This window comes from Anser brachyrhynchus, assembly GCF_964034855.1.
Source record: "Anser brachyrhynchus genome assembly, chromosome: Z".
In the NCBI taxonomy this organism is placed as follows: Eukaryota; Metazoa; Chordata; class Aves; order Anseriformes; family Anatidae; genus Anser; species Anser brachyrhynchus.
Genome location: NC_137697.1, coordinates 14,378,179 through 14,390,392, shown reverse-complemented (window position 1 = coordinate 14,390,392; position 12,214 = coordinate 14,378,179). Strand labels below are relative to the sequence as shown.

Here is a 12,214-nt window from a genome sequence, read left to right as displayed (position 1 = left end):
GAAATCTATTTGTGCACTTTGAAAAACAAAAACATGAGAAACTGCAGGATGGAGTAGGGAAGAGAAATAGATCACAGCTGAATGGTGTTTCTGAAAGACCAGAGATGCTCAGAAACAGGATAGCAGGGAAGACAGCAGCAGTAACTTTACTGAACTGATAGGAGCATGTTGCTACCAGAACAGCTCTGGGTGCTTGCGCTGCATTCGTAGGCTCACAAAAATTTCTCAGCCACAAGTGAAACACTGGTGAGAGGCATTACAATCATGTTAACCAGATGAAGTTTCCTGAAGGTGAAGTTTCCTAACATTCCTGCTGCTGCTTGTGTTGAAGAAAAGTTTCACCTGGAAGGCTTAATCCTTTTCAGCTGAGGAGGGAGGAAAGGCAGGGATTTGTTTCTGATTCCATTCATCTGTGTTGTGACTTTAAATAGGAGCAAAACCAGGCTCAACACCACCACCACCCAAAAAAACATACAACAAAGAAAGAACCAGAGGCATGCTTCGTGTATAGGGAGGGGATCTGTAAAGTCCGAAGTGATTGCCTCATGTTATCAGTCAGCAGGGCCAAAACAGCAGTAAGTGTGAATGCAGTTTAATGCCAGGGCATACGTATATGATGCATGTAATGCTATGTAAAGGGCTCTTAGGCACGCTTCTGGTATCAAGCTTGTTTTATTTTACATTTGATGGAATCAAAAGGCGAACTGACTGCTTTGTTTTGCTGAACATTACCGACCTGTTTCAGCCCAGGTTTGTTGCTGTTGTCTAAGACTGAGTCATGGTAGGAGGAACAATCTTTGGGGAGGGCATGACTGCCCAAGCCTATTAAAAGTAATGTGAATGTGAAGTTACCTGCTTAAAAATAACTCGGAATCTGCCATTGCAGCAGCTGGCTCGTAGGAGAAATGACTCTCCACCTAATGAGCAGTATCAGAAAGCACAATTGTAACCAGAACAGCTGTTACTTCTGAAATTAAACACAGCCGCCATCGGCCACACTGATGCTTCGCTGTGGTATGATTTCTCACCCTTCCCAGGCTGGATTCTGGAACAATATAAATCCACCCCCTAGCAGGGGGTGCAAGAAGGGCTTTGAGGATTTTCTGTACAGCTTCTGCAGCTGGTGCTGTTCAAGCCTGCAAGAAGTGCCTAGGACTGATAAAAGCCTGTAGCGAACTGCACATCTTCTACAGGTGATGAAGCAGCTCCAGGTCTTAATTATGGCTAGAGACTGCTCTCTTCATACAAATGAAACCTCCATGTAAATGTCAAAGCCAGGTTTCTTGCTTGCTGATTTGTAATGCAAAAGGAAAATAAGAAACTTGCCTTGAATACATGCTGCCTAGGGGAGATTCAAAGTACTTTAGTAATTTGATGTTGCGGACTGGTACAGCTTTTCAAAGCTTACTTTTTGTGAGGCTTGCCTCATTTTCTTCCTTCAGAAGTAAACTCAGTTTTCCCACCTATCTGCAGTTGCATAACCCTTTTTCTTAATATGACTGTATGCTTCTGCCAACTACCAGAAATGCTTACATGGAAAAAACTTTATTACAGCAAGGTATTTTTAGCTGCCTTCAGCAGAATTCAGTGGGAATAGGGAAAGGGGAAAGAACAGCCAGTATCAAATCATCAGCCAGCCCTTTGTAGACTACCAGCATGTGTTCTGTGGACCCACCTCTGCTCTCTCTGACACCTGGTCTACTTGAAGTAAATCCAGAAGTAGTGTTAATGTAAGACCATTACAACACCCTTCATTAGAAGAACTATGTGACAGATAACTCACAAAGAGGCTGAACAGTTTCCCCTTTTTCCTTGTGGTAAAATTAAGGTCCCCAGAAATATGCGGAGTGCTGCTACTTAAAGGAAAATATTTTCCAGTTCAGGCTTAGCCGAAGCTTCTTCAGAGTCTGATTTCATTCTGACCTTGCTATTAAAGAGAAGCAGTTATGGATAGTGTTGATCTTTTTGACGGTCCATTTATAGCTTAAAAAGTCAGCATGTCAAAGTCATGATGCAAGTTACTCAGAGAAACCAACCAAACATTCCTCAAATGTTTAACTTTGGAAAGTAGCACCTCTGCATCTACAGTGCGTGCTCTATGCCCATATTGACACTGTAAATGTGGTGCTTCTAAAAGGTAGCCATGGCTTTTGAGGCTGGCAGCGGAGGGATTTACCAAGAGCTTAGTATGTTGTCTCAGTGCCTGAAGTCTGTCTTAGTTTGCTTCTGTGATTTTGCAAGACTGTCAATTAAGGTTTTGTACTAGACCTGGAGTTCCTAGATGGTATTGAAAGACGTACTTGATGTTAAATATAACTTCCAACTGTATTGTTCTCCCCAGTAAATACAGTAACTATGCTGCCTCTTTCGGTAACAAGATCATGTTCCAGAATAAATCCAGTGATGTTTACAGGGTGGACAGTTAGAAGTTCCTCTTATGGCTGAAATAAGAGGTCTCTGTCGTAGATAGGACAGAGGAGACGCACGGTAAAGATCCTGCCTTTTTTTTTTGTGGTGTCATGGAATGAGTTTGAGACAACACATCAAAAGCACAGGCATATATATAAGATAAGATCTGAGGGGGAGAGAAAAAGAATGGAACCTGCATACATCCATTTGTTTACCAGACTAGTAACATGGTTAGTACGCAGCTGGAAAGGACTGGGAATAGGTTAAGTGAAATAAACCACAGACGGCTGAGGAATGTGATCCTAGATCTAGATCATGATACTTGTTGGTCGTAACACGTAACTACAGCTGGAATGTTATGCTAGAAGTTTGGTAGTACTAAAGGTGATGGAACTGGGAATAAAGCTTAAAAGGCTTAAAAATTGGCCAGCTGTGTGCATAGACTATGTGAATGTTACTCAGGGTGCTATTGTGCTTCCTGCTTAGAGCAAGATGGGGCTCTACATTTGTAAGATGTACGTTTCTGGATGTTGCCATGTCTCTGAACACAGGTTTAACTGAACTCTGAACAGACTGAAGGCAATTTAATGTAACTGCTTTGTATTTACAGCATTTTATATCAATTTTTCTTTTTTTTTGCTTTAGCTTTACCTTCAGGCCAGGATGAAAGGAGACTGGGCAAGACTTGTACGTCCCACCCTACAATTTGGTCTGATTGCTGCATCCATCTACGTGGGTCTGTCACGTGTTTCTGATTACAAACATCATTGGAGTGATGTTTTAACAGGACTCATCCAGGGAGCGCTGGTAGCTATACTCATTGTAAGTAGCTCCTGAAGTGCGTGCTCGTGTTCTGAATGCTGCGTCTATAAACAAAATGGTAGAACAGTGGGCTGTGTTCTACCTTCCTATTGTTTTGAAAATTGCCGAAGAGTGGGGAGAACAGCTCCTTGAACTGGGTGCAGTAATACTGCTGCAGGTAGTGAGGCAGACTCTGGGCCAGTGATGCAGTAGAGGCTCTTTTCCCTGTTAGACAAAATAAAACTCTGCCAGCACAAGAGCTTTGCAAGTAACTGAGATGGAAATAGCCAACTACAAAAACACCTGGGCCTCTATAAAACACCTTTTGTTTCTAGACAAGTTCTAAATCCCAAGTATAATAACAGGAAAACTGAAAACTGTGTATATGAGGTAAGCAGGGAAAAAAAAAAGCCAAGGCACCTCTAAGCATAAGGGCAGAGCCTCTGCAGCCTGGGGGAAGGGTCAGATTAAGGAGGAGACTTCTGGTCCAGAGACATGAACTAACTGAACGCGCAGTGAAATTACCCAGAACTGAGGCTCACCCATAAGGAATGGCTTGTTTTCAGACTGATTTTTCTGTTTGAATTGCTAGAATGAATTAATGCAGTTTGTATGGCTTCCCAGGCCTGCTACGGCTTTGCTATCTGTTAAATGACTTTTATGTTTTTAGATTACACTAAAGTTGTTCTGATACAACCCCAAATTCTAAGAGTTGCAGGCAGTGAGAAATGCCACAGACCAAAGAGGTGCAGGGTATTTCTATTACAGAAAAGGTATCGGGGCTTAAAAGGATGTTTTTAAAAAGATGCTTGATTATGCAAGAATGAGTAGGAAGTGGCATTACCGTGAACAAAGAGGAGTTGAAAGATAAAGGAAATTAAAAAAAAAAAAACAAAACTGAAAGTGTTCACCTCCAGAACCAGTAAATGAGCATGCTGGATACCTGGGAATGGCTCACTAAATTGAGTGAACTCAGCATTGAAGTGTAAGCTGAAATGTACCCAGTGTGCAGCTGAAGCAGTATGCTGGTAAATCAGTCCCCAGCACGGAGTGTGGCTTCTTCAGTCACCTGAAGCTGCCTTCTGCAGTTCTGAGGTTTGCAATGGGAGGGGAAGAGGTGATGTAGGAAGGGAAAGGATCACAAGGGAAGGTTTCTTATTGTACTGGATGCAGCACTGTACCTAGCACCTGTACTGGTATGACTTGGAGAAGAAGGATGTGGGGGGTTGGGGGCACAGCAAGCTGCAGAATGAGATCAAGGCCACCAGCTTTTAAAGAAATGCAAATAAATGACGCTTATGAAAAACTGAACGCTTGCTCAGCTAAAAGCACAAGCTCCTCTAGCGATTTTCTGTTGGTTTAATCTGTTTAGATTTTGTTAATTTATCTTAGAGTATGAAAGATATTTTCCTGTAAAAGCATTTACCCATTGTTTACAAGAGGAAGAGCTTAACACTAATTTGTTCGTTTAGGTTGTGTATGTGTCTGACTTCTTCAAAGTGAGAGGATGTACGTTTCAACCAAAAGAGGATTCCCATACAACCCTGCATGAGACGCCAACAAACGGAAATCACTTTGGCAGCAATCATCAACCATGAAGAATGATCACTTCAACTGACTTGGTCTCTGAAAGGAAAACAATTTCATCAGTCAACTATGTAATATAAGTAAATGCCTTTAAGGGACTGCTGCTGCTCTTGGATGCTCACTTTTCCTGTATATAGTAACACTTACTACAGTTATGTATATCTAAAATTTAAATTGCTGTTGGTTCAAGCTCTTGCTTAAAAAAAAAAACAAAGCTAGTCAAACTGTAAATTTTTATTAAAAATGTGGTAACACTTCTACGACATACACTGCTGTTTGTACATGCCTTGTTGAAATTATTGTGGTTTAAATACACACAATTAAAACAATGTCTTGACTGAAGATGTGAAATGGGAATTGATTTTGTATCGTCCTCAGAATATTCCTTCTGTTACAGGTAAAGGCTTGCAGCAAAAACAATATCTCTCTTGATTTTTGTAATACCTGTGGAAAAGGAAAAAACATTAATATCTAGCACTATAATTGAAACAATTACTTCTCTTTTGTTACAAGTACAGCTATAACAACACATGTTAAGCCATAAATGAAAGTCATTGTACTTTCAGTCATTGTACATTTTCAGTCACACATTTGCACACAGAAACAACACTACTTAACTACTTATTAGGTAAAGCTTTCTAACGTCTATGTTACCTTATACGGAGAGAAAGACTGTTCGTTACATGAAGTCAATTAGTCAAAAAAAACCACACAACACAACCCCGAGCCTTGCCTTTCTTATGCTTTATAGAATAACTTACATTGTGGAATTTGAATACCTACCCTCTGCAAACTTGTTTTCCAGCTCTGTGTTTCCAATAGCTTTTGCAGCCTGGCACATCTGTCGGAGCAGTTCCTCCAGCCTTCTCATACAACGAATTATGCTACCTGTATAAAAAGAGTGAGGGACTGACCGCTTTGCATCTCCTGACCAACACCTCACTGAAGAATTCAGCTGCTTAAGCCCCCCCCCCGCCCTTGACACAAAGCAATACATCTTTCTCCAGCCCTGTTGAGTAACTTTCAGAACTCACCTACACAAATGTGCAAGAAGAGCCATGTAGCTTAAGCCATGTGTAGTCTAGCTCACTGTTGTTTTGTACGTTTTCCCATCAGACATCTCCTTGAAGTTACTGTTCGTCCTGTCCTGTTTTTGTTTTGTTCTAATGCTTTTGCAGCCTCTAACGCTCTCTGCTGAGGGGACTTTTGGTTTGGTAATTCCCAGCAGATTTTTCGTTCAAGTATTTGTCAAGACCTCCCTCAAACATGCTACTTGCACAAGTCTGCTGCTTTAAGAACTACCACATTAGTCATCTTGAACTAGGCTCCTGTTTTTCTTTAAATTAGTCCTAGTTGTTTTGATGGTAGAGACAGTAAATTGTATACCTTAGGCAGCTGTGCTTGCCACGTGTGTGGACCACTATACCATTAATACCTGTTGCCTACACTTGCTTCCACAAAAGTCAGTCTGGAACTGATTAACAGGGTACTCAGCTCAGTTCAACCAGTCTTCTCTCCTGCTGTAAAACAGTAATCTCCATTTCTTCCCACCACATTTCAATTTAATGACAACTCATTTTCATTAACCTATCGCTGCGCCTCCTACTTGCAGCAAGCACATTTCTGGAGCTCCTGGGCTTACGATGGAGCCTGAAGACATGGCCACTTACCAGAAATACAAGCTTTCACGCTGCAGTTATTTGCAACCAAAAGCAAAAACTTGACCATCGCTACTGATAAAAGAACAGAATGCCATCTATTTTTAATACTTCCTTTATGGCTTGTGATGGCACACCATCAGCTCCAGACTTCTGTGCAGGAAGTTCTGCTACAGCCTGTTAGCCTGGGCGGCAGCACAAAACTCTCTCACCCATGAAGAACACAGGCATCCAGAAAAACACTTTTTATTGCGTTTGGGAGCTCATGAAAAGCCAAGTTAAAAAAGCAAAAGTGGTGGGTGGCTTCCAGTGAGCTCCAATTGCCTGGCCCATTTTCTGCCTCCTTAGTGAAATCGGCGCACAGCAGTGAAGCTGGGGCTCCCTGTACTCAGCAGCTCATCCCTGCTGATACCATACTGCCTGGACGGCAAAGAGGAAAACAGCACTGAAATCCTATACCACAGGGGAACAACCTCTGTGGAAAATAAGTCAGGGAACACAAATACCTTATATAAGGATTTGTATTTATCAAAATAAGGACTTGTATTTTTTTTTATTTTTATATTTTAAATCACTATGGCAACTTGGGTAACCTGCACAAACTCTTGCGATTTAGTAACACTACCCTGCATTTAGGTAAGTGACAAGGGATGTCCGAAAAGCTTTCCATCCTTCTGGACAATGCAGAGAAAAATCAGTCCATTACAAAGTGGAGGGAAGACTCATGCATCAATGCCTGCCACAAGAACTAACCTCAAAATGCACCCTTAAGATTTAATTTTGAAGGAGCCTGCACTGTTCTCATCAACAGAAGGCATGCCAAAAAGACTAGGACAAAGCTGACTGACTAGCCTTAACCAAAGCAGGATAAATAGGAAATGTTACTGTCACTGCATATTCTAAACAGTCAAGAGCAGACATACAAAAACACAAGGCAGCTACTGCTGTTTTTGTGTTCCCCTCACTCAAGATGTATCAGCAGCAGATGTAAGGCTCAGACATTAATTTCCACAAGGCACTTGCTGAATGCAAAACTAAAAGACTGCCAGGATTCCTGTTGGTCACAGGCAACCTGGTTTAGGAGGTTCCTGGGTCTAGGAATTGAGTTTCTAAACACAGGAATGCGGTTGTGTTAAGGCCTCCCCTTTGTAACACAGCATCTGAGAGAAGCAAGGCAACGGTGACAGTAATAACTTCACAAAGGATTTCCAGCATCGGTCATTACACACAGAACTGTAAGACTGGGGAACCAATCCTACCATTCCCCTCAACTTTCGACATACTTGCTAAAAGAAGAAATTAGGTTTTTATTCTGGTGGGACCTTCACTTGAATGGTTTGTTTTTTAAGGAAGCATCTGGGCTTGAAGTCACTCTACTTTTAACATAATGAAAAGTCCTCAGTACCCTTCCTGAAGGGACAGTTTCTAGTTCTCCAGTTTTAGGAACAAAATTAGCCCAGGTGACAGGTTACTCTAGACTTTTCAAATACCTGCTCTGCACTGCTGTGATGACCCATCCAAAACAGAATTGGTTGCCACCTCTCACTTCTGTCATTGTTATGACAGCAGGAGGAACTTTAACAAGTAAATAAAATACTTAACTGCAATGAGAAGTGTAAAAGCTGTACTTTTTTCTCAATGGCAAGCATTTGGAACATGGTATTTTTGCTCTAACTAGCAAAGGTAACCATTACCATTTGTTGCAATGGTTAGGACTTCTGAGTTTTACGGACAATTTAAAAAAATTTAAGATACCCCTTAAGTCTTCTGCAGGTTCTAATTTATCAGCAGTGCAGCTATAAATTTTAATATATAGTAAACAATTTTCCCACATGGTTTTAGCCATGCAGACACTTCAATATATCAGAGTTAAGAAACTCTGTGATCTATTGTAAGGCTATTCAGAACTCAGACATTTTTGTTTATCTGTCATCCCCCCAAAGAAGAACTGATTAACATACCTTCAAAGACATCAGTCATCTTGCAAATGTGAGCAAAGCTAGCTCCATTTGCCCATGTATACACAACGTCCATGAGGTTGGGTCTGAAAGAATTTAAGTAATTTTCTTCATCAATTTCCAGTTTTGCTTCTGCTGATACCTTGGCAATTCTCTTAGCACACTCCTTTAAAATAAAATATTTAAAATTTATGGTAAGCTTTAACAGATTAAGCGTTTAACCAACAGAAATGTTTGCACAGTATTAGGTACTGCACACAAGACAGTTTCCTTTCTAGTGTGAAATTATTCCGAAAAATAAACCACGGATCACATTATTATTTAAATGTGCCTGCACCAACAGCTACAGTGTTGTAAGCAAGCTTATACAAAGTTTTTAAAGGCATGTTCTAAATTAGAATTAAGATTTATTGTGAACAAGACAACTTATTATTACACACAGCAAAACCACATGCAATCAGCACCAGCCAAGTCCAAAACCAAGTCTTCATCACGTGCTTTTTATACAATAAACTTCAAACACACTAGCATTAACCCTGAGCTCAGGCAGATTTCTAATAGGCAGATTACCTGCATTTGCCGAAGTGGTCCTGCCAACTGCTCTGTCAGTTTTGGCATTTCACTGGACTGAAAAAGAAGATATTAAATAACATCACACACTAAAAGAAGATATTAAGGAACATCATTCACTCCCATGTATTTGTCCTAAATCAAATCAGATGCAAAAACAAAAGTTACGATGTATGCCAACGTCATCTTAAATGTTTCCTGTGACTTCTCAAACCTATTATCAAACTCTCTTAAGTCTACTGAATCCCTCAAGCGCTTGTTTCTCAAAGTAAACCAGGAAACAAATCATTCATGCACATAACAATAATAAGAAAAAAAAGTACTTGCTTTCTGAACACTGCAAGAATTCCCTTTATTTGCTGTTCAATTGCTTTGAAGTGCCAAAATGCTCACCATTTACTACTTCATCTGTGTTATAAGCTTTTTGTTCAGAATATAAAAAGCAAATGATTTTAATAACTTAAACATGAATGGTTATGTAAGAAAATACAACTATTCAAGTGCAGCAACGTTTTTATGTTCTACCTATTTAGACTCGAGTACTACTGCTGTGTGAACCACAGTATTTTGTTCTAATACTTAAATTTTCTGTTGCTTATCAACAATGGCTTACCTTAGCATCCCTTCCGCTAACAAGATTTATTTGTTAGCATTGCTACTTTTCACCTTTGAAATCAACCTGAGTGATACATCCTGCTAGCAATCTGCAGGGAAATTCTATATGGAAGTTTATTTCTACTGAATTTTCCTGATGCTAGTAAACCTCTATGTAGCTTGCAGGTGGGAAAACAAAGGCATCATATGTTAAATGTCCATGGTTTTGCATTACAAATCCATGTAATATTGCCATTTTCATCAATAGGTCAAGGGCACTATCCAAATAACAACACAGGCATATCTCAATTAGAAATACCCTCACGCCAGAGTGGAAGGAGCAGGTATTGAATAATTTCAAGAAAAGAATCTAGCAATCTGTTAAAAGACAAGGGTGGGTTGTTGGGTGTATGTGTGTGTGTAGGCATTCACACAAGCACATGTTGTATGCTGAGAATCTACTGATAATATTGCTTCAGTGCATGAAGGAGAAACAGCTACAGATTTGTTACAAGGACTGCTATCTTACACAACCTTTAGCATGTCACCTGTCAAGGAAAGAGACTTTGGCCCTAAAGTTGCAGTACTTTTGTTTATGTCATAAACCCTTAGGAAATGATAAAATACACAACAGCTTGTATTGTTGCGATCAATTTCTGGAACTGACTTAAAATTACTGCTGTTGGTAGACAGCAATGTCTAGAATTCATGAACTCAAGAAGTAACTCACGTTCTCTTGAAACACAAAACAGCTTAGCAGTGCAGTTGCCTGTTCTGCGGATAAGTCATTGAAGAGACCATTGAACATCATTTCTGTCAGAAGAAGTTCATCAGCACTAAAATAAAGAGAAGGAAGCTTAGAGAAAAGACCTAAGAAATTGTAATTTAATTTTACTTAATGGAACACCAGAAATAGGTGTATTAGCTTTTTGAGAGTGATGTCAATGAATCTAGACTACAAATAATCTCTCTTAATAGCTCATAAAAGTTAATACTAATAGTTGCTTTAGACAGCTTTTATCAGATTGGACATCAAGAAATTGAAAAGAACAGAGGACATAATTAGGCAGTTCATGAAAAGGACTAAAATTGGTAATGTTGCTGATCAAAGAGATTCAACTGGATATTTCCAAGACAATGAGAAGAGGAACAAATTTGTTCCAATTTCCTTGTAGAATAAAAGACTTCATAAATTCTAAAAAGGAAATGCATGATGCTGATACAAAATCCAAACCTACTACTTGGATAATGCATCGAATTGTTGATACAACTGCACCTTTATTTTTGGAGTTTATCAGACAATGCATGGGATGGGGAAAAATATATTTTGTTTTTTGTTTTCTTTTTTAAACGAAGAAATACATAACTCATTAGCAAACAGTCGTTGAAGGTGAGGAACTTGATAAAATCCTGATGCACCTCACCCATTTGCTACCAAATTTTGCAGGGAAACGTTTGCTAGATACATAATTAGCACCTCTCAAGACAATCTAAAAGGCAAGCAGTAGAGTAGTCATTGTAACTTATGAAAATACACAATTCTCTCGATATCTGGGTTGCACCCTGAAGTACTGACTCCAATTCATGAGTTTCCATGGAACCTTTAGTATATGTTTCAATACATATATATACCTGCTAAATGCATTAGCATTTACAGCGAAACACATCGCTTCCATGGATTTGTTCCAACAGCCCTATGGAACCAATTAAGCTGTATTCTAAACCTGTCAGTGACTTGGTAATTACTGACAATCACTGTTACACCCATATTTGTGAGTGACTCTGTTAAGAGTTCCAGCAAGTGGGACCACAGAAAATGAGATGATTCCCTCGCGTAACATGTAACATTAAACAATACATACTATTGCTTGAACTCTGTAAGAAAATAGCCATTTTTCTGGCATTCTAACATCCACATTTTAATATCCATTGTATTTTGTCCTTTAGGTGCCATTTAATCAGTACCTTCCTTTTGTAACACAGATTTGGTAGTCTAAGAAGAATCTTCCTTCTAATGGTCTCATTACATTAAAACATAAACATGAACAGTAATTTCAGCAAGGACAGCGAAGTGTGTATGCATGACAATAAGCACTTTGCACAGAAACCAATTACCTGCTGATTTCACAAGCAACCCGTCCTTTCATCTCAATAACATCTGAAGACGTGGCAAACCCCAGCCTTCTCAAAACACGCTTGCGGCATTTGAGTTCATCCATTTGTAGGACTGTTCTGGCTTTTTTCAGTTCTCGCTTTGCTGCTTTGATATCCATAGCAATCTAGGGGTGGGTCAGAAGGAGAGAATGTAAGTGTTGCTTGATTAACAGATTCAACTGTTTAAAGACATTATTTAATATACAGTAAAGCCTCAGAACTACAGAATATGGACATACTAGCTACATGGACATATACGGACTTCGTAACTCTATTAAGAAGGTTTAAAATGAAGTTCAAAACCAAACCAAAACAACAACAAAAAATCCACAACAGTATCCATTCATACATAGGAAATTTGGCAAGTCTGGGAAGTTAAGCTGTTTACCCAGAAGGGGAAGGAAAAAAAAAACTGAAAAAAAACTACAGAAGAAATCTCTGGTCTCGATGACTTTCTGAAACCCGTACTACATCTTACTCGTG

At 39.5% G+C, this 12,214-nt stretch overlaps 2 protein-coding genes across 3 annotated transcripts in view; one reads left to right on the top strand and one right to left on the bottom strand.

Moving 5' to 3' along the window:
* The window catches only part of PLPP1 (phospholipid phosphatase 1), a 61,149-nt gene extending 56,010 nt beyond the window's left edge, over positions 1-5,139 (top strand). For both annotated transcript variants that reach the window (XM_080574620.1, XM_080574619.1), the window contains exons 5-6: positions 3,055-3,231; positions 4,683-5,139. In XM_080574620.1, the coding sequence (XP_080430746.1) occupies positions 3,055-3,231; positions 4,683-4,808 (303 nt within the window). In that variant the 3' untranslated portion in view covers positions 4,809-5,139. The remainder of the gene's footprint in view (positions 1-3,054; positions 3,232-4,682) is intronic.
* Positions 5,014-12,214, bottom strand: part of MTREX (Mtr4 exosome RNA helicase) — a 46,882-nt gene continuing 39,681 nt past the window's right edge. Inside the window, exons 22-27 of the mRNA XM_080574593.1 lie at positions 11,693-11,856; positions 10,308-10,413; positions 8,984-9,040; positions 8,417-8,579; positions 5,581-5,685; positions 5,014-5,241 (exon numbers count right to left, since the gene is read on the bottom strand). Coding sequence (XP_080430719.1) covers positions 5,189-5,241; positions 5,581-5,685; positions 8,417-8,579; positions 8,984-9,040; positions 10,308-10,413; positions 11,693-11,856 — 648 coding nt within the window. The 3' untranslated portion in view covers positions 5,014-5,188. The remainder of the gene's footprint in view (positions 5,242-5,580; positions 5,686-8,416; positions 8,580-8,983; positions 9,041-10,307; positions 10,414-11,692; positions 11,857-12,214) is intronic.